The sequence below is a fragment of the Talpa europaea genome, assembly GCF_964194135.1.
Source record: "Talpa europaea genome assembly, chromosome: 9".
Lineage (NCBI taxonomy): Eukaryota > Metazoa > Chordata > Mammalia > Eulipotyphla > Talpidae > Talpa > Talpa europaea.
This window is the reverse complement of record NC_140076.1, coordinates 74,080,081-74,101,624: the sequence shown is the minus strand read 5'-3', so window position 1 is coordinate 74,101,624 and position 21,544 is coordinate 74,080,081. Positions and strand designations below refer to the sequence as shown.

At 39.7% G+C, this 21,544-nt stretch overlaps 1 protein-coding gene across 1 annotated transcript; it reads right to left on the bottom strand.

The window, feature by feature from the left end:
• Positions 1 to 1,066: 1,066 nt before the first annotated feature.
• Positions 1,067 to 21,031, bottom strand: LOC311176740 (interferon-gamma-inducible GTPase 10-like; the record flags this gene model as incomplete). Its single annotated transcript, XM_084242386.1, has 2 exons — positions 1,067 to 2,410; positions 20,840 to 21,031. 2 exons carry the CDS (start codon positions 21,029 to 21,031, stop codon positions 1,067 to 1,069), a joined length of 1,536 nt encoding a protein of 511 aa, XP_084098512.1.
• Between the last annotated feature and the right edge of the window lie 513 nt (positions 21,032 to 21,544).

Below are 21,544 nucleotides of genomic sequence, written 5' to 3'. Positions count from 1 at the left end.
ATATGAGAGACTGAGCATCTTTTCAAATACTTGAGAACCTTATGTATTTCTTTGCATTTCCACGTATTCCCTAACTTTTCAAGTTAGGGTGCAAAATATTCTGTAAACAATCAACGAGTGTCCAGGTCTGCAATATTTAACCCCCTGGGCTATATTCCCACAATGTGCACTTGCCCTTCTCTCAAAGTACCCCAAATGGGTATTTGTCCTTAGCTAATGATTCTTTTACATTACCTGTGACACAGTGTTCCCCTCACTCTCTTTCATGTTTTTCAAATAAAATAATAATCCTAGAAAGCACAAGGAGGATATCACTCAATATTAATTGGACTGTTCATGATCAGAATACATATATTTATAAGAGAATACAAGGAATGCAAAGAAAAAGCTATGTAAACATTCACTAAAAATATTTTTTTGAGGACCTAACGTTTGCTAGCATATTTATTTATTTATTGCCAGTATATCTTTTCCTTCACCAATGAAATTTATTTTTTTATTTTATATATTTTTTACATTATTTTTCATTTTCAAACAATGCATGCATTTTTATCTTTGTTATAGTCCCTGTAAAATTCCCACCACCCTTGTTTTGAGACTACTCCCTTCTCCCCCCTGTAGTGTGTCTCTGGTTTATAGTTGCCTGTTGATTTTGATTTTTACTTTATCATAATTAGTCTTTTTTCTGATGCCTTATTTGGGTCTTCTAAATTCCTGCTATGAGTGAGACCATCTGGTGTTTTTCTTTTTCTTTCTTTTTGTCAGTATATCTTAGTAATGAACTAAGACCATTCCTGGGTAGAAAGTAAGTACAGAGAGTGAGCTCTCCTCTTAGCATATCATTGCAGATTCCTGTCACTTATTTTCCCAAGGATAATGTCTCAGAACAATTCTTTATTGTAAATTGCTCGTATTCTCAAAGAAAAGTCTTTGAGGTGATGGTTGCTTCAGGAGTGTTTCTGTGACACATCTGTGATGCTGTGCTCCCGGGAGTGGTGTATCAGGTTTGCTTCAAGAGCTCTAAGCCCTTTCCAGGCATGAATGCCACACCAACACTGAGGGGAAATCAGGAGCTGGCTGCCTCACTATACTCATTTTCATTCCCAACATGCTGAAGTGGATAGGACTGTCCAGAGGCCAGAGAGTCCTTAAAAATCTCCTCTCTATTAAGGAGAATTTTAGCATCACTCACCATAGTATCAAGCAAATAATTTTGAAAATAGAAAATCTTCTGAAAATAAACACCAGTAGCCTGAAGGCCTCCACTGAAAAAGCAGAATGTTTCCAAATATCTCAACAGTTTTTTCTCTAAGACCTCATCACTATTATCAACTGATAGCAAACTGGGAGATATAATGTTTGTCTTGAGTTGCTCCACTGACATGTGCAAATCCTTGGCCATGTTTTCCAGGGAAACATCATCCAGTCCAAAGTAAGACCTATAGTAGGTTGAGGTCTCCTCTAGCTTCTCCACATCACTGTGGCTGATGTAACCCATGAAAGGGATGCTGGTCAGTGCTCCATCCCTTAGGGCCTCCAGCCAGAACTTCTGTCTCAGGGAATCCCTCTTCTGGTCAATGGAAATCTCAGAAATGCCAGGAAGGCACTGCCTGAAGATGTAGCGCTTTTCAGCTGGCAGCTTGCTCAGAAGGGTGGCCTCCAGTTTTGGGAAATCATAGCAAGACACTTCAAAGCTGGATATTAGGAAGACTTGAGGGTCAGTCATATCGGTCTTCTGCAGTTGCACCAGACATTCATTTTTGATCTCTTGAAGGTATTTTTCTTTTTCCATCTTATTGAAAGGTCTGTATTTACTCCTTTGTAGATTGTATAAAACACTGTCTACTTTAGTGCGAATAAAGTAGAAATTGTTCTTCATATTCTTAATTGCTTTGCATAATTCTATATCACTTTGTTTGACGCATGAAGCAGAGATGATAAGGAAGAAATCATAATCCTCATACTTCATTTCCTTCAGGTAAGTCTCTGGTTGAAATTTAGTGGTCTCTATGTCAGGCAGACTCCATATTATCACTTGGGGAAACCGTGGATGTTGGTATGGAGTTCTTCCCATTGTTATCTTTACCATTCCAGTGTTGGCTGCATTTTCATTATCAGGATTGATTCCCCACAGGGCATTGATGAAACTTGATTTTCCTGCTCCAGATTCCCCTGTCACAGCAATGTTTATTGGAGCATCTTCAATATCTTTTAATATTTTATTGATACTAGCAGCTGTTTTTTGAACATTCCCCTTCTTCAGACATGATTTAATCAAATTGATGTTTTTTGGAGAAAGGATTGTGTTTTCTGACTTGAAATTCTTTAAAAATGCATCAAAGCTGGAGGCCAACTCATGATCTTTTATGGATGTGGAGGACTGACCCATGGCTGGGAGCAGGAAAGGATGCTAGAGGGAGGAAAAAGGATGGCTGCTCAGATTAAGTATGGCAAGGGGAGACTTGGGATGTGCTGTTAGGGAAAAACAGAACCCTTTGCTCCACATTGTACCCATGAGCATTCTTTCTTTCCAGTTGTTTCCTGGACTTCTTACCTTGATTCAGAGTTTGCCTTTAATCAGACCCTTTCTTTAACTTGGAAAGCCTCTGTCTTTAAAAAGCTTTTCATTTTTCAAGAATAATTTTAAGATCTGATGATTCTATCCAAATATTTTGCCCACATTGTTTATTGATCTTTAATTTTTTTTTATTGTTTTGGAAATAATATTTGTTCATGGTAGCAAATGTAATAAAATAGCAGCAGCACTCAACACCACATCTCTTCCCACTGGTAGTGTGGGAAATCCACTTCTTTTTTTTTTTAAATTTTTTTTTATTGAGGTAATGTTGGTTTGAAATACTGTATATAATTTAGAGGTGTAAGTTCACACCTCTTCAGATATATGTTACCACACCCACCACCAAAGCACCCATAACCTCCACCATAGCCCATTGGGCCCTCTTTCCTCCTTTGCTACCCACTCCCCTTCTGGTAACCTCAGTTCTACAGTCATATTTCTAAAGTTTGTTCTTTTGTTTTGTTTCTTTATATTCCACACATGCATGATATCATCCTGTATTTGTCTTCTTCTTCTTACTTATTTCACTTAGCATAACCCTTCCAATTCAATCCATGTTGTCACAAAAGGCAAGATTTAATTTTTTTTAATAGCTGAGTAGTTTTTCACTGGTTATATATAACATATGTTTATCCACTCATCTGTCATTGGGTACATAGGCTGTATTATAAATAGCACTGTAATGAACATAGGAGTGCATTTATATCTTTGAGTGCTTTTGCATTCATAGGGTAAACATCTAGGAGTAAATCCACTTCTTATAATCTTCAACATCACCATGTAATAGGTTTTCCTTTTCTTATGAGGTAGATCTATAAGAATGAGTGGTTTATTTCCTTTTCAGAAGAAATAGTATGTATCTTCATCAGAAGATAAAATTTTGTACTGGTGGCAAGTGTGGTTTCTTTTAACTAGAATATATGCCAACTCATGAGATAGGGTGCTGAAGAGACTATTATGGAGCAGAAAAACAACATAAGTATTATATTTAGGGTATATATTTCATGTCCTAAGAAAACATGCAACTCCACACGGGACATGCTAAGAACCATCTCTTCCATATATCCATAACTAAATTGCAGCAAAGCAAAGCTGACCCTTAAAAGATAAGGAAAAAGTGTATTTAAACTGTGTGTGCAGTGATACTGGAGCAGAACAGCCCACAAGAGGGAAGGTCAGGGATGAACAGAGCCCCCTCTGCTGTTTGCGACTCAGGGGCACATGCCCAAATTGAGGATTTTGGAAATACAGCACTGCACTGGAAATAGGGGCACATGAGTTGGTGTGTAGGAGAAAGGGTAAGCAACTGGAGAACTAGAGGATAGGGGTACAGAGCATTCATTACCCACCTGAACCTGAGGGTCCCAATCTAGAACAGCTAGAGACTAAAGAGACAAGGAGAACCAGGTATTCACCTGTGACTCCTCATCAAAGGAGCTACTATTTGCCACCTGAAGTTGTAATATTCAAAACACATGCCTTACCCAAGATAGGGTCCAAATGCAGGAAACAAGTGAATGTTTTCATTAACTAGGGCTTATACATATAGATCTTAATAACAGGAGTAAGTGCTCCAGGGTAAGACTTTGTACTCTAAAAGTAAAAAGGACAATTCCCAGCTTTTGGTCCTGTCTCAAACTATAATCCTCGCCTAGCAATGTATCTAGTGGTTAAACATATCATGAGAGGCAGGCATGAGACAATATGGGACACTTAGGCCAAGGGGTTAGCCAAGAGGAGGATCACTGTGGACCCCAACCACACAACTCAATTACCTGCAGACAGTAAAAAGCATGAATCCTTGATACTCACTGGAGGTAACCTGTATGCACCCTGCTGCCCTGGTTTCTTTCTTACCTATCAGCTCTACTCTGTACTCTCTAGCATCTGAACAAGTGCAAAGGCAGCAGTCTGTAAAATAGCAGACAATTAAAAAACCTAGGATTATATCCAACTTCTTAAAGGGTGGATATAAAGTCAATTTCCTAAGTTAAGAAAAATAAACTTCCTGTTACAACCCATAAAAGCTAAAAATGAAGACATAGAAGAAAATTACAAATGATGGAACAAAAGAACCACAAGAGAAAGCCTCAATCCTGCAGAGTCCAGAAAAATGTGTAAAGAGTTGTTTAAGGTAATATTTATAACCATACTTGCTGAATTAAGGAAAACTATGGATGCTATAAAATAGGAACACAATAAAGATCAAGAAAATATGAGTGCTGTAACTAATGGATCTAAAAAATAGCACAACAGAATTTTAAAGTACAAGAGAGGGCCTCAATACTAGATGTCCACAAGTAATGGAGAATATTGGTGAGCTAGAAAGCACAGCTGTAAAGAACATACAAATAGGGCCTCCCTGGTGCCACAAGGGGTTAAGTCTCAGCACCATCAAGCGATTGGCAGCCACTGCGGCAGGAGTGGATCCCTGGCCAGGGAGCTGACCCACATGTCCCAGCAGACCTCTCCTGTCTCACAGATCTCTCCTGTCTCACCTGCTGCTCCCCTCAGCAGTGTATTCCAGTTTGCCTGCCTATTTTGCGCCCCCCATCCCTGCCCACACCTCTGGCCTATACCCCAGATCTTGTATGCATAAATAGATAAAATAAATCTTTTAAAAAAAGAACACACAAATATATCAACAAAGAATTAAAAAAAGTTGAAAAAATTAAGAAGTATTAGAGGTAACCTAAGGAGAAACAACTGTATCATGGTGGGGGGGGGGTCCCAAAAGGAGAAAAGAGAGAGAAAGAGAATGGTACAGAAAATTCATTTAAATAAATAATTAATGAGAACCATTTCAGTTTGGAAAAACACCAGATGTCATGATCCAAAAGACTCAGAGAGTTCCAAACAAGTAACATCACACACACACACCCACACACACATTTTAATGAAACAATTAAAAGCAATGGCAAGGACAGAATATTAAAAACATTGAGAGAAAAAAACATTCACTTAAAAGGAAAAACCAATTAGACAGGTTATGAAATTTTAATAGAAATCTTACAGCCAGGAGGACAGTGGTAGAGATATTGAAAATACTCAAAGACAAATATTTCTAGTCTAGAATCTTTTGCCTCACAAGATTAGGATTCAAGACAGAAGGAAGGATAACAAGCTTCACTGAAAAGCAAAGACTAAAAGAATTTTTCAATACCATGCCACACATAAAAGTTCTAAAAGAGTTATTACAAAGCCACAGAACTACAAATAGAGATGACAGATACCTAAATAATTACAACATAGAAGAGGATAAGAGTAACATTTTGATCCATCTTAAAGAAGACTTTATAAAGGAATTCTACCAGACCTTTAAAGAAGAATTGAGGTTAAGAAAGATGGGGAGGAAGAATGCATGATGGATGGTGATGGGGAAAAAAGGGCAGACATTTTAATACATAGACAGGTAAGATGCTTTGTGATAATGGAGGTAGGGATTGAGGTCCACCTAAATTAATGTAATTTCAACTGTTTCAGAAGAGAAAAGCTTTCATTTGGTATTCTCAAAAAAAAAGAAAACCTATTAAATAAATAGATAAATAAATAGCTTTTTGTTGAGTGGAAAAAGCCATACACAAAATCATACATACCATGCTTTTATTTACATAAAATTTTAGGAAAGGCAAAATTAATCTATAGGGACAAAAAGAAGTTAAGTGGTCATCTGAGGCTAGGTTCTGAGGGAATTTTGGAGGATAATGGGAAGTACTTCAAGAAATTTTAAGTAAGACCGAGGGAGGAGGAGCGGGTGGGGAATGAGGGAGTGAGCGAATTTAATAACTTAAACATTCAACTCAAGAGGCCAAAAATGAGCTTCAGCTTAAGTCTTCATTATTAAGAAAGAAAATAAAAGATTAATTACTTAAAAAAATAGTATCACAGAAAAATTTCTAGAACGATGAACATGAGATGGGGGGAGGGGGAACCCGATGGCGGAAGCGCTTGGGGAAAGCCCCTGTTCACGGACACCCTGACGTTTACACTGACTTTCCACAGTTCAGAGGAACAAAGTTCACTCTCAGACTGGCCTCTTAACATTATCCCAATTAGTTAGAAGCTGTCCCGTTCCTCAGCTGTTCCAGCCCTGACACCCAAGTTGAGCACTCAGGTTCCCACATCTGACTTACAGCCCTAGAATTCTATTTTTAGGCCTGTATTCAATCCAAAGTGGCGTCTCACCAGCTCCTAAGAGAAGAGCGAGTTTTGGTGTCGGCGTGGAGCTGAGTGTGCCCACTGGCCACAGAGAAAGCCGAGTCTGGGTGAAGGTGCCGCCTGCAGTTCACAGCGCGGAGATCCCTCTGCGCAGAAGGCCTGAGCGCAGGTGTGGTTACCTCAGGACTCTAGGGGCTAAAGGTCAAACGGAACCTCAAAACTACATGGGCGCAGCTGGCCGTACTTAATCGCCTCTAGCCTTTGCCCCGCCCGCACAGGAATCCTTCCGGGAGGCAGAGGGAGCGCAGTGGACTGTGGCGTGGGACTCGGGCGGTTCCGTGATGGGTACCCTGAAGAGGTGATACCCGGTGGAGAGAATCCTCATGTCGTCACAGCGAGAAAATTAATTAATTTAAAACAAACAACAGCAAAAACCAAAAGTAGACAAGGAAGCAGCCAGCCTTGCAGAGTCCTGTGCGTCCAAGAACAGAAAAGGAAGCCAAATTTCTGTGGGTGTCTCTTCTAACAACATGCATATTTCCAGACAGCACAAGTAAAAGGCCCCATGGCGACAGCTTTTTAATGTTCTTTTACGGTTTTCTTTGTTAAGATATTTTACCTCCTTTGTTAGATTAGCTCCTAGGTATTTAATAGTTTTCATATACTTGTGCATGCGATTACTTAGGCGAGAGTGAGACAGGAAGGGTCCTGGGACAGGACAGGAATCAAAGTAAAAAATTTGACAAGGATTTTGCTGTTCCCACAGACTGGTAAACAAGAGGTTAAGCACTAGTGACTCTAGGCCCAGACACCTGCTGCCATAAATTTCCTTGACTCATTTGTTGTTGTTCACTAATGTCCTTCGGGCATTTCTGAGCTGTCTTTCGGCAGTTTATCAAGTTAACTGCTATGGGGAAGGGGGAGTTAAAAGACCCAGAAGAAGGGAGTTACAGACATTCAGATGAGACAGGTTCAACCTGGAGCTGCAGGCACACGGCCTCCATGAGACGCCCACATTGGAGACAGTAACCTGTCCTGTGCAGAGAGCCCTGTGCCACCACCAAGGTGCCACGACTAGCAACAAAATGGACGTTAACCAAGCCCACTCTCCTTGCTTTCTCAGCCAATAAAGTTTAATTCTTTTGTTCACAAACCCCATTTCTAAAACCTAAGTAGACCTCTTAGTCCCCACACTTCTGGGAGTCTCTCATGCCCACCTTGGTCTCCCCAGAGCATTCATTTCTTGTTCTTTTGATGATCAATAAATCCTTGCCTAGTCTTTTGGGGAGGGGGTCCCTTTTTTTTTTTTCAATGTTGGCGAGAGGGTTTCAAGATCCCTTTCCTGTCCTGGGAGTGGGACCCATAGGTCCATCCCTCTGACTCCTGACAGGAAGAACATTGGACAGAGACTACCTTATCTGCCTGTTTTGTGTTGTAGGATGCGATCAGGCTGGGGAGCATTGTAGGGTATTTTGGTTTTCAGGCTTTTCTGCCCTCCCACCATTAGGCTTGCCCTGCCTAATGGGGCCCTTGCATTTGTTACATTGTTGCAAACTGTCTTATTTACTTCTGTGGGCCATGGGAGGGGAATTGAGATAGTCACCAAGAGAAAAAGAAAGCCAAAGGAGAGAGAGAGAGGCCCAGAGTGAAGACTTGCCAGGGCTTGGAGGCCTCCTACCCCTCCACCACGCCCATGTACCTGTTTGCTATGCTACATGTAAAGCTCAATTAAAGCCTGAGAAAGCCACCGAGGGTTCCAGGACTCTCCTTTACCTGGTCTGCTTGAATCTTAGAAAACCTGCCCAGTGCCCATCCTGCCCCTACAACCAGGGGCACCCTGTCCTTCTCACCCTGTCCAGCAACAGGGCGTGCATGCATGTATGTAGCTTCTCCTTCCTTTCTTCCCAGGAGCCACACTGCCGACTCCTCCTTCCACAGTGTCTCCTGAACTGACCATTTTGTTTCACTGACCCAGACAAACGCTGACCCAGCTCACCCCCATTTCTTTTGAGATTGACTTTTGTTAGTTGTATTTATAACTTCCTGCAGGACACAGGAACCAGTCATCACCTTTGTGGGAGCTTGTATTATTAATTGCCTCAACTATTCTGCCTCAACTATTGCCTCAACTATCTTTGCCTTGATTATTCTTTGCTTTGACCATTCTGTGCCTCTCAGTGTGCAGAAACAGGGCAAGTTGATAAGGAACCTCTCAGGGCAAAAGTCCTGGAGTGAGGAACTATATATGCTGAAAACAGCATGTGCAGAAACAGGGAGATTTTGAGGTAAGAAACTTCCGAGGGCAAAAGTCCTGGTGTGAGGCTTTATGCATGCTGAAAACAGCATGTGCAGAAACAGCAATAGGTGTTATGGTTAGAGTAGCATAAACACTGAGACTTTCCTTGACTTTCTCCCTATTTCCCCACTTTGGCTGGGGCCAGCTGGTTATGCAACCCCCCCCCCCCCCATACACTTGTGCATTCCTTGTTTGCCTGTTTGCTTCTTTGATCTTTTTTATTTTTATTTTTTTTTAAGATTCACCCATTTATGCATACATGAGCTGGGGTACAGGCCAGAGATGTGGGGGCGAGAGGATCCACCAGAGACAGAGTGGGAAACAGAACAGGCAGACTGATGGAAATACACTGCTGAGGGGAGCAGCAGGTGAGACAGGAGAGGTCTGCTGCGCCATGTGGGTTTCTCCCTGGCTGGCTGGGGATCGCGATCATGATGCAGAGGCTGTGGATTGCTTCGTAGTGCAGCGCTTAACCCCTTGCACCACCAGGAAAGCCCTGATTTTTTTTATTTTCTCTCTGATTCTAAATAGAAATGAGACTGCTCTTGGTGCTGGACTGCATTCTCTTGGTGTAGCCCTTCTATGCTTCTCATTGTTCTGGACATGGACTCTGAGTAATCCTTTTTCATCAATTGCCACACGTCGTAACGAGACACATCTTGGTTAGTCATCAAGTGCTCAGAGACGTGGCACCCTGGACTCTGTCCATCCTTCTCAGTCTGCTCTGCTTCCTCTTCTGTTGTCTCCTCTCCAAGAATAGGGTTTGTGATATAGGCCCTACTGCACTAAGTAGTATTAAGGAAAGGAGACCCAGAAAGCTGCCCCTGAATACATGGTCCTCAGAACTTGCAGTAGTCCAGGTTTGCAGTGATTTGACCCCGACACCATCCTGGGTGGAGGCAACAGCCCTGCATAGGCCCTTACTTAAGGAGCCTTTCCTTAGTTTGCTCTAATCACCTTATTTATAAAAAGCAACCTGTGGTCAGGAATTGGGGGGCATATGTTCATTATATTGGCACTCATAATATTTCTAATTCAACTACCACAGTACATTAATGTTAACTTTTTGCCTATCCATACAAGATTTCTTGTTCATTATTTTAATCCTTATTTACTTTAAATGACACAGTGGATGACACCTTACAGTTTAAATTAATTAAAGGTAATTGTTTTAGTAGTTGAAAATATAGGATTTTAAAGACTTCTGATTCATTATTTGATGTGGGCTACTACTAGCTGAATCAGTGAGATTCTATTTAACACTTCATGTCATTTTTCATTGCTGTACATACTAGTTTTTTCATTTTGAGAATGCAACTCAGTTGAATCACTCTATTTACTAAGCTTGTTATTTTGAGGTAATTGTAGATTGACAGCAATTTATTTATTTTCTTTCATTTTTGTTAATTTTTGGGTAGTATTTGACATTTCCCCTCTGGTGTAGACCTTGTAGTTCTCCACCACTGTGGCACCCATGATCTGTCATCACATTGTTTTATATCAACTTTTAAAGATAAATTTCATTTTAAAACAGTAAATTTTGGGGAAAAATACATTTTATTTTCTTTTAAAATTTTTATTTATGACTGCAGTCGCTCAGGGAGGTGCAGAAATACTGGAGTGCTGTGTACTTTACACCTACCTTATGCCAATAGAACATCTTATATAACTACAGTACACTATGAAACCAGAAAACTGGCATTGTTAGAATGCTATAGCATGCTGGCCACCTTAGTCCTCTGGCGCTGCTATCACAATGTATAGCAAAGGGGGAGGGAGCTTCACGTGGTTTCTTTAATAGGAGCAATAATTTTATTCATTAGGGCTTCACCCTCTTGACCTAATCAACACTCAAAGCCCTACCTCTTAATATGATCACATTGAGCATTAGAATTTCAACATGAGTTTGAGGGGACTAACATTCGATTATATCACAGGCCCAATTTAGATTTTACCAAATTTACATACATTCATTTGTGTTGTGTATGTGCTTAATTCTATGTAATTTTATCACATGAATGGATTCATTTAATTGCCTCGATAGTCAAGATACTGTTCTACCACCTTAAAGAACTGTCTCATACTGCCCGTTGATAGTCACCCCTCTTTCCCTTCCCTAAAACTTAGAAACCACTTTTCATCTCCATGTCTGTGTTTTCATTTTGAGAATGTTATATAAATGAACTATGTGGAATGTAACTTTTGCAATTAGATTTTTTTAGGTTAATACAATGCCCTCAAGATCCTTTCAGAGTTGCATATATCAGCACTTTGTTTCTTTTATATTGTCAAGTAGTGTTCTATCTAAGGTTGCTTGTAGGCACTCTTCATGGTACTGGGGTGAGGCTTGTGTAAAGTCCTGTGCACTTGCTACCCCTTTACTCTGTGCCTGAGGCTAGAATGATTTTAACAGTAATAGCTGACGTGGTCATCTCCTCCCACATAGGGATGTCCAGAGATACCACATTAAGGAGTCCATCCTTTTCCCCTTCCATACAGAGGTGCCCCCATACTTGATCGAGAAAGAAAATTGTTAATGACAGCGACATCAGCAAATGAGAGGAGAAGGCACTAGCGTTTGTACCTGCATGGAAAACTACAATTAGATAGCCACCCATCAGTTCAACTGTTCTGGGATACTGAAGAGTCCAATTGAGAATCCACAGAAATACAGTGAAGAATAGAGAATAAAAGAAATGATCTTTGAGGAGATCCCTTTAGCTGAGTCATCTGCAGACAGGAAAAAAGAAGAGCTGGGGTTATGAATATCAGCTATGCAGTAATTTCCACAATCATGGCCCCCAAGACCTTGGCTGATTTTTGCCACTGAGGGATTGAGCAGCTCCATGGCAACAAAGTACTTCCTGTAACATACTTAGAGGAGGACCCTGCAGTGTTTTTTGGTGTGGACTACAGAGATGTATCCCCCAGCAAATACCAGCAGTTTTCATCCCTGATGTAGACAAATCATTGCCATTGAGGAACCCTCAGAGAAGGAGACACTGTTTCATTGCTCCCAGAAAGAGCTTCTGTGGGCTATGATAGATCCAGGGATACCAGCACCCCCTAATCCTGTCCATACCTCAGACCCTAAAGCTGTGGCATTTGGCACTTGGCCTGTGTCTGTTGCTCCCAGAATATGGAAGTATTATTTCTCCATAAGTCCCTGCACTCTAGCCCCTGGCTCCATGGCTGCTGCACAATCAGACATGGGTGCCCTCTCAACTGCGAGAACTCCTACAACTTGGACCCAGTAGCAAGATGGATCACTTCAGCCACTTTATCCCCTGAGAGGAGAGAAGAGATCAAGAGGCTATCAGCAGTCTTCATCACCAGAGATCACTAGTCTTTGCTGCCACCAAAGATACCAATAGACTTGGCTGTTGAGGACCCCTATAACCTGCCCCAGTGCTGACTTCAGCTGATGGAACTAAGTTCAGCCAAATAAATGAAAAGACAACCTATGCCATTAAAGAAAATATTTGCAAAACATATCTGATAAGGGGGTTAATATGAGTATATATAATATATTGCTTAAATATCTAATATATGCCTTATGAATGTTATATATATCTAATATATATTATATGTATAAAGCTTTTTCTTTATCCAATCATCCATTCATCCATTGACAGACAGGTTGATTCCATTACTTGGTTATTGTGAATAATGTTGTAGTGAACATGGATTGTAGATATCTTTTTTATTTAAATATTTTATTTTATATAATTCTTACATCTTTTTTCATCTTTGCACATGTATGCATTTTCATTTTGGTTATATACCCCATACAATTGCACCTCCCCCCTTATTTTGACTCTAGTCCTTCCTTTCCCCGACCTCCCTCCTCCTCTCCTCCATAGTATGTCTCTGGTTTATAGTTGCTTGTTGATTTTGATTTTTACTTTGTATTAATTAGTCTTTTTCCTGGTCTCTTATTTAGGTTTCATAAATTCCTGCTATGAGTGAGACCATCCAGTATTTTTATTTTTCTTTCTGACTTATTTCAATGAGCATGATCCATGTTGCTGCAAATTTCATGTGTTTATCTTTTTTGATTGCTGAGTAATATTCCATTGTATATATGTACCACATCTTCTTGATCCAGTCATCTATTTTTGGGCATTTGGGTTGTTTCCAAAGCTTAGCAATTGTAAATAGTGCTGCTATAAACATAGGAGTGCAGGTGTCCGTTGGAATTACTGTTTCTGTGTCATCTGGGTAAATTCCTAGGAGTGGAATTGCTGGATCATATAGAAGCTCTATGTTTAGGAGTTCAAGAAATCTCCACACAGCACTCCATAGTGCTGGACCAGTTTGGACGAGTTTGCACTCTCACCAGCAGTGCAGGAAAGTTCCTTTTTCTCCAAATCCTCGCCAACATTTGTTGTCGCTAGTTTTTTTAATATGCGCCATTCTCACTGGTGTGAGATGGTATCTCATGGCAGTTTTGATTTGCATTTCCCTGATTACAAGTGATGTTGAATATTTTTTCATATGCCTGTTGGCCATTTGCATTTCTTCTTCAGAGAAGTTTCTTTTTAGCTCTTCTGCCCATTTTTTGACTGGATTATTTTCTTTGTTTTTGTTGAGTCTCATCAGCTCTTTGCAGATTTTTGTGATCAGTCCTTTATCATTAGTGTTGTGTGCAAAAATGTTCTCCCAGGTGGTGGGGTTTCTCTTTGTTTTTGTTATTGTCTCTTTTGCTGTGCAGAAGCTCTTTAATTTGATGTAGTCCCAGCTGTTTATCTTTGCCTTCACTAGCACTGCTTTGGGTGATGTGTCTGTAAAGATGTCTTTGAGGTGCATGTCATGTAGTGTTTCACCTATATTTTCTTCTATGTATTTTATGGTTTCAGGTCTTCTGTCTAGTTCTTTAATCCATTTTGAGTTGATTTTTGTGCATGGTGTGAGGTAGTAGTCAAGCTTCATTCTTTTGCATGCAGCGACCCAGTTATCCCAGCACCATTTATTGAACAAACATTCTTTGCTCCAGTGCATATTCTTTGCTTCTTTGTCAAAGATTAGATGACCATAAACCTGTGGGGTTTATTTCTGGATTTTCTATTCAATTCCATTGGTCTGTGTGTCTGTTCTTGTTCCAATACCATGCAGTTTTGATGATTATGGCTTTGTAGTAGTTTGAAGTCTGGGAGTGTGATGCCTCCATTCCCTTCTTTTTTTTTTTCAGGAGAGCTTTGGCTATTCGGGGTTTTTGGTGATTCCATATGAATTTCATCAATAATTGTTCTATTTCTTTGAAGAATGTCATTGAACTTTTTATTGGAATAGCATTGAATCTGTATATTGCTTTTGGTAGGATGGCCATTTTGATGATGTTAATTCTTCCAATCCCTGAGCAGGGGATGTCTTTCCATTTCTTTGTGTCTTCTTCTATTTCTTTTAACAGTGTTTTATGGTTTTCTCTGTATAGGTCCTTTACCTCTTTTGTTAGATTTATTCCAAGTATTTGATTTTTTTTTGTTTCAATAATAAACGGGATTTTTTTTTTATTTCTTCTTCTTCTTCAGGTTTATTTTTTGTGTATGGGAAGGCTACTGATTTTTGTGTGTTGATTTTGTATCCTGCCACTTTACTAAACTGATTGATTCGTTGAATTAGTTTTTCTGTGGACTTTTTGGGGTTCTCTGTGTTCTGCAAATAGTGATAGTTTGACTTCTTCCTTGCCTATTTGGATCCCTTGTATGTCTTTCTCTTGTCTTATTGCTCTGGCTAGAACTTTCAGTACTATATTGAAAAACAGTGGTGAGAATGGACATCCTTGTCTTGTTCCAGATCTTAATGGAAATGCTTTTAGCTTTTCACCATTGAGAATGATTCTGGCTGTTGGCTTGTCATATATGGCTTTTATGATGTTGAGGTACGTTCCTTGTATCCTAAGAATTTCAAGGGCTTTTATCATGAATGGGTGTTGTACTTTGTCGAAAGCTTTCTCAGCATCTATTGATATTATCATATGTTTTTTATGTTTCTTTTTGTTGATGTGTTGGATGACGTTGATTGAATTTGAGATGTTGAACCATCCTTGTGTCCCTGGAATGAATCCTACTTGGTCGTGGTGAATTATCTTGTGGATACATTGCTGGACTCTGATAGCTAAAATTTTACTGAGGATTTTTGCATCAGTGTTCATTAGCGAGATTGGCCTGTAGTTTTATTTTTTTGTGTTGTCCTTGTGCGGTTTTGGTATTAGTGTAATGATGGCTTCATAGAATGTGTTTGGTATTATCCCTTCCTTCTCAATTTTTTTGGAAGAGTTTGTGAAGGATAAACACTAATTCGTTTCTGAATGTTTGGTAGAATTCATTTGTAAATCCATCAGGTTCTGGGCTTTTATTTTGGGAAGGTTTTTGATTACCATTTCAATTTCGCTGCTTGTAATTGGTCTGTTTACGTGTTCTATTTCTTCTTTATCTAGCTTTGGGTGATTGCAGAGTCGTAGGAATTTGTACATCTCTTCTAGATTGTTGAACTTGTTTCCATATAACTGTTCATAGTAGTCTCTGATTATTCTTTTGATTTCTGCTGTGTCTGTTGTGATTTATCCTCTTTCATTTGTGATCCTGTTTATTTGTGCTTTCTCCCATTTTTCCTTTTTGAGCCTGGCTAGGGGTTTGTCTATTTTATTTATTTTTTCAAAGAATAGGCTTTTGGTTTCATTGATCTTTTGGATTGTTTTTTTTTTTTGGTTTCGATTTCATTTATTTCTGCTTTGTTTTTTATTATTTCTTTTCTTCTGGTTTTAGGGTTTTTTTGTTGTTCTTTTTCTAGTTCTTTGAGCTTTGAGATTAGGCTGTTTCTTTGAGTTTTTTCTTGTTTCTTGATGTAAGCCTCTTCTGCTATATATTTTCCTCTTATTACTGCTTTTGCTGCATCCCATATATTTAGGAAATTGGTGTCCTCCTTGTCATTCAGCTCAAAGAATTTTTTAGTTTCTTCTTTGATCTCTTCATTCGTCCAGTGGTCTTCCAGTAGTGTGGGTTTCAATCTCCATGAGGTCGTAGACTTCCTTGCCTTCTTTTTATGGTTTATTTCTAGCTTGCTACCTTCATGGTCAGAGAAGATGTTTGGTATAATTTCGATCTTGGTGTATCTGTTGATGTTTGTCATATGTCCCAGTGTGTGATCAATCTTGGTGAATGATACGTGTGCACTTGAGAAAAATGTGTACTCAGATTTTTTTGGGTTTAGTGTTCTGTAGATGTCTGTTAAGCCCAAGTGCTTTAGATCCTTATTTAGAGCTTTAGTGTCTTTATTTATTTTTTGTCTCATTAATCTATCCATTGTTGATAGTGGTGTGTTGAAGTCTCTTACTACATACGTGTTTTCTCTGATGTCTGTTTTCAAAGATGATAATAGTTGTCTGATATATTTTGGTGCTCCTTCATTTGGTAAGTATATGTTAATGAGTGTTATTTCTTCTTGAAGTATTGTCCCCTTGATTATTATGTAGTGACTGTTGGGGTCTCTTTTTACCTTTTTGAGTTTGAAATCTGTTTTATCTGATATAAGTATAGCTGTTCCTGCTTTCTTTTTTGGTTCATTTGCTTGTAGGATTGTTTTCCATCCTGTAACTTTTAGTCTATTTTAATCTTTTGTACTTAAATGTGTTTCCTGGAGACAGTAAGAGGTTGGGTTTTGTTTCTTAATCCAGCCTGCAACTCTGTGTCTTTTTATTGAAGAGTTTAGTCCATTTACATTTAGAGTTAATATTGATATGTTAGCATCTATATTTGCCATTGTGTTTGTCTTTCCTCTGATTTTATTTATTTATTCTTTTAATAATTTTTTTTGGGTCTTCTTTCGTTGTTATTCATCCCTCTGTTGGTTATGGCTTTAGGAGTCCTTATAGTATTTTTTTGGAGTGGGGGTTTAGTCGTTATGATATTCCAGAGTTTCTGTTTGTCTGGGAAGGTCCTTATTCTTTCTTTATAGAGGAAAGGAAACCTTTGTGGGATAGAGTATTCTTGGTTGGCATTTTTTGTCTTGGAGCCTGTTGACTATGTCCCTCCACTCTCTCCTTGTCCGTAGTGTTTCTTCGGAGAAGTCTGATGTCAGTCTGATTGGTTTTCCTTTGAATGTTATCTGTTTCTTCCCTCTTGTCAGCTTCATTATTTTTCCTTGTCTTGGATTCTTGGGAGCTTTACTATTATGTGTCTTGCTGTATTTTTCCTTTCGTCATGGAAGTTTGGTGTTCTTCTTGCTTCTTGTATGTGTATTTTCAGCTCCTTCATGTTTGGGAAGTTCTCTTCAATTATTTCCTTGAATATTTTCTCTGTTCCTACATCTCTCTCCTCTCTTTCTGGGATTCCTATAACTCTTATATTTCCTTTCCTCATGGAGTCATTAGTTCCTGAAGTCTTTTGTCAGTCTTTTTCATTCATACTTCTCTTTCCTTTTCTGTTTTGGTTCTTTTTATTTCTGTGTCTTCAAGAGTACTTATTTGTTCTTCCATTTCATCTATTCTGCTTTCATTGCTTTTCCCAGAATTGTTTTGGCCTCCATTAATTCTTGATCTCCTGCATTTTTTTTACTTCCCTCTTTAGGGACTCAATTTCATTCTTCTGATCATTGATTATTTTCCCCTTATCATTGTTTTCCTTTATGACTTATCAGTTTTTTAATCATGGCAATTTTAAATTCTCTTTCTGGAATGCTCAGAAGTTCTTCCAAGTCACTGTCATTGCCATATGGTGGGTGGTTTTCTTTTTGTGGTGTGTCTTTCTCCTGAGGATTTGCTAAGTTGCATGTATTTTTTCTTCTCCCTGCTGCCTGTCTTCTCATTTGCTGTGTGCATTTGGACACTGTGCCGCTGGTACTGGCCGGCATCTTTTTGGTGTGCTTTTTGTGGGGTTTCGGAAACTGGTGGTCCAAACGAGTCAAATTCTCTTATGCCAGAAGTCTAGTGAGGCTGTGGTACTTTGAGTATGTTAATGGTCACTGTCACAGAATATTTTCTCCTTCTGTGTTTAATTACAAAGGTGTGTCTTGAAGTCCCACAAACCACCCTGGAGGTGGGGCAGCTGGATTGCACTCTGGGTTCCAAAAAAACTGGATCCCACTCTGGGCTCCAACTTCCTGCCAGGCAGGACCAGCCTTCAGCTCACCTCTGACTGTGCAGGGAACCTTCTCCCTCTGGCTCCGCAGGGAGCCTTCTGTCAGTTTCAAGCAGTCTTTATTGAAGAAAGTTCCCTGTTCTAAAATTGCAATGCACGTAAGCACTCCCCTACTTGCCCTGTCTGCCAGGGCCTTGGGTTCTGTTCCCCCTCTGGGCTCCTACTGCTGGCCAGAAGGGGCCTAGTGTGGGCGAACTTCCCAGCTCACCTCTGGCTCCGCAGGGAGCCTTCTGACGGTTTGAGGAAAGGTCCCTGTTCTAAAATGGCAATGCGGGTACACACTCCCCTGCGTACCTGGTCTGCCCTGGCAGTGGGTGCCCGCTCCCCCTTTGGGTGTAGATATCTTTTTGAGATACTGATTTTACTTATTTCAGATGTATATCCTAGAAATGGGATTATATATCTGAGATGAATGTAATATGAAATATATATTCAAATATCATTCACTCATTAAAAAAGGAAATGTCTCCACTTGCAACAACATGGATAAAGCTGGAATGCATTATGCTAACTGACAAGCCAGATGGAGGAAGAGATATAATGCACAGAATAACTCTTACTGTGGGATTCTTAAGTTGATTTTATAGAAACAGGGAGTAGAATGTGATTGTGAGAGGCTGAGGAAGAGGAGATTAGGACATGTATGTCAAAGGGTAAAAACTTACAGTTTTAAGGTAGATAAATTCTGAGGGTCTAATGGAAGGCATGGTGACCATAGTTAATAACACTGCATTGATAACTTGAAATTTTTTAAAAGAAGAGATCGAAAACACTTACATTCAAAAAATGTAGCTATATGAAATGATAATGTGTTAATATACTTGGCTGGTTTGGGGCTTTTTCTACTTTTGGCAATTAAAAATAAAGCTGCTGGGCCTCCCCTGGTCACTCAGGCAGTTGAGCGCAGTGCTATAAAGCTGTCCGCAGCCTCTGCAGCGCTGGTTCAATCCCAGCCGGCCAGAGAGGGTCCCACATGGCGCATCAGACCTCTCCTGCCTAACCCACTGCTCCCCCCAGCAGTGTATTTCATCAGTCTGCCTGTTCTGTTCCCTGCTCTGTCTCTGGTGAATCCTCTCACCCTCCCATGAATCTTGGCTCTTGTATGTATGGATAAATAAATAAATCTTTAAAAAAAACAAATAAAGCTGCTGTGAATATTCAAGTATTTCCTTTTCTATTGACAAATTCTTAGTGTAACAATAGGATCACATAGTATGTGACTGTTAAACATTTAAAATAACTGCCAAACTGTATTGCACAGTGATGGTCCAATGTTGCCTTCCTATAAATAATGAATGAGCATTTCAGTTTCACCACATCCTCACCAACACTGAGTTTGGTCAGTATTTTTAAAATTTTACCCACTTTAATTGGTGGTTAGGACATCTCATTGTTTTAATTTGCATTTTCTTAACATCTAATGATGTAGAGCATAGTTTCATGTGCTTATTAGTGATGAATATGACTTCTTTGCTGACAGATTTTTTTTTTATAATCAATAATGGATGCTGGATTTGTGAAGTTCTTTCTCTGCATCTATTGGGATGATTTGTTTTTCTCTTCAATTTTTTAATGTAGTGAATTACAGTAGTAGACATTGATTATACCAGCCTTGTAGTCCTGGGATAAATTACCTGTGAAGTGATTTGTTATCCTTAGAATACAGAGTAGATTCAGTTTGTCACAATTTTATTTAGAACTTTTGCATCTAAGGTCTTGAGGGATATAGACCTGTAACTTTCCTTTTTGATTCTTATGTTTTTATTTTGGGATCAAGGCAAATAGGTTTTATAAAATGTTTAACAAGGGAAGTATCCCTCTTCTTCAACTATTCTGACTATATTGATTTGGTACAGAGGAAATATACAAAACTATTCCATGAGTGATTTGTAATAGAGAAAAATGAATTATATAATAAATAAAGAGATCTTATTTGAGAAAATGTTTTAATATAAAACACATATTAGTAAACATTATTGCATTCTCAAGATGCAGTCTGATTCAAATTCATTGTCTCAGAAGCCTGCAATAGGACCCTCAGGGGGGAATCAATGTCTTAGCAGGTGAGGAACCTGGGGAATTGTGACTTTCAAAAAGTCATCTGAGTATGCAGAGTTGGTGGAAGTTCAATTCACTGTCAACCTCTTTCTTCCCCACCCTGACTCCCACATGACTGTCCAAATTCTGTTCATTTGGAAGCTGTTACTGGTGGTTGCCACAGGGCTCTGGTTTTTGAGAGAGGCCAGTGTCCTGGAGGGGAGTGTGAGATGTTTTCCCACTGAGTCCCACTCCTGAGAGGAGGGGCATTTTCACCTGTGAGGAGGGCTCTAGATTTTCTGTTTCTATCGGGGTGGGGTTCCTCTGAGGATGGGCTTTTTTTTGATGCCGGGATATTGGGCAGATGACTATGGGAGTCTTGTATTTCTCACCATATAGGATAAAAGGCTTCAATGAGCCTTCAAATTGATTTTTCAATGTACAAATAAGGGATTGATCATTTATATTGTAAAAGGAGATGGTCCCACCATCATAATCTAATAAAATCCCCACTCGTGTAGGAGGGAATCTGAGAGAGAGGATGATTCTGTGGGGATCAAATGTGAAATACTCATGTTCTGTCTCCAACCCAAGGACCCAGTAACCATTGTAGGGAGACAAAATTTCATTTACCCTCCTGTCCATATCCAGGCACACACCCAAACACCACATTTCATTGTGTCCTACTTCCACTTCCCAGTAATGTTTCCCTCCCTGGAAACTCTGAGGAGCCACCACAATCTTGGTATTAAATTTCTTCTTTAAGAAGGGATCCTTCTTCCTATAGATTTCAGAAGTGTAGATCTGGGGGCGAGCCATGTCCATGTTCAGAGTCACGTCCGCTGGGTGTGTTGAGAGAGAAAACACAAGTTACTGGGGAGAGACCTGGGCTAGGCCCAGAGGTCACTGTAGACCAACGCAGGGTGTGGCCAGGGGAGGTCACAGAGGCAGAATTTCTCCACACACTGTGCCTTCAGCCCCTCTTCCATCTCAGTGAAGCTAAGGGCGTCATCAATGCCCAGTAATGCCCAATTATGAAACCAACTTTTGTATATCACCCAAACCCTACTATTTTTCTACTAGTAAAACCCATTATTTGACTTTACAGGGCTTAATCATTCCCTCTGTCTCCTATATCCAGCTTCCTTCTCAATTCTGCCAAACTTCACTTCTTTCCCTTCAGTCCAGTTCCCTGGTCATTTACTAGTGCCATCAATTCCCTGTAACTACCCCTACCTGACACTGCCCCAGGCCTCTTTACTCCCACATTCAGAGTGGGTCTGGGGGAGTGGTTCCCTGGGTGGACTTAGGTGTCAGTGACTCATCATCTGTAGCCAG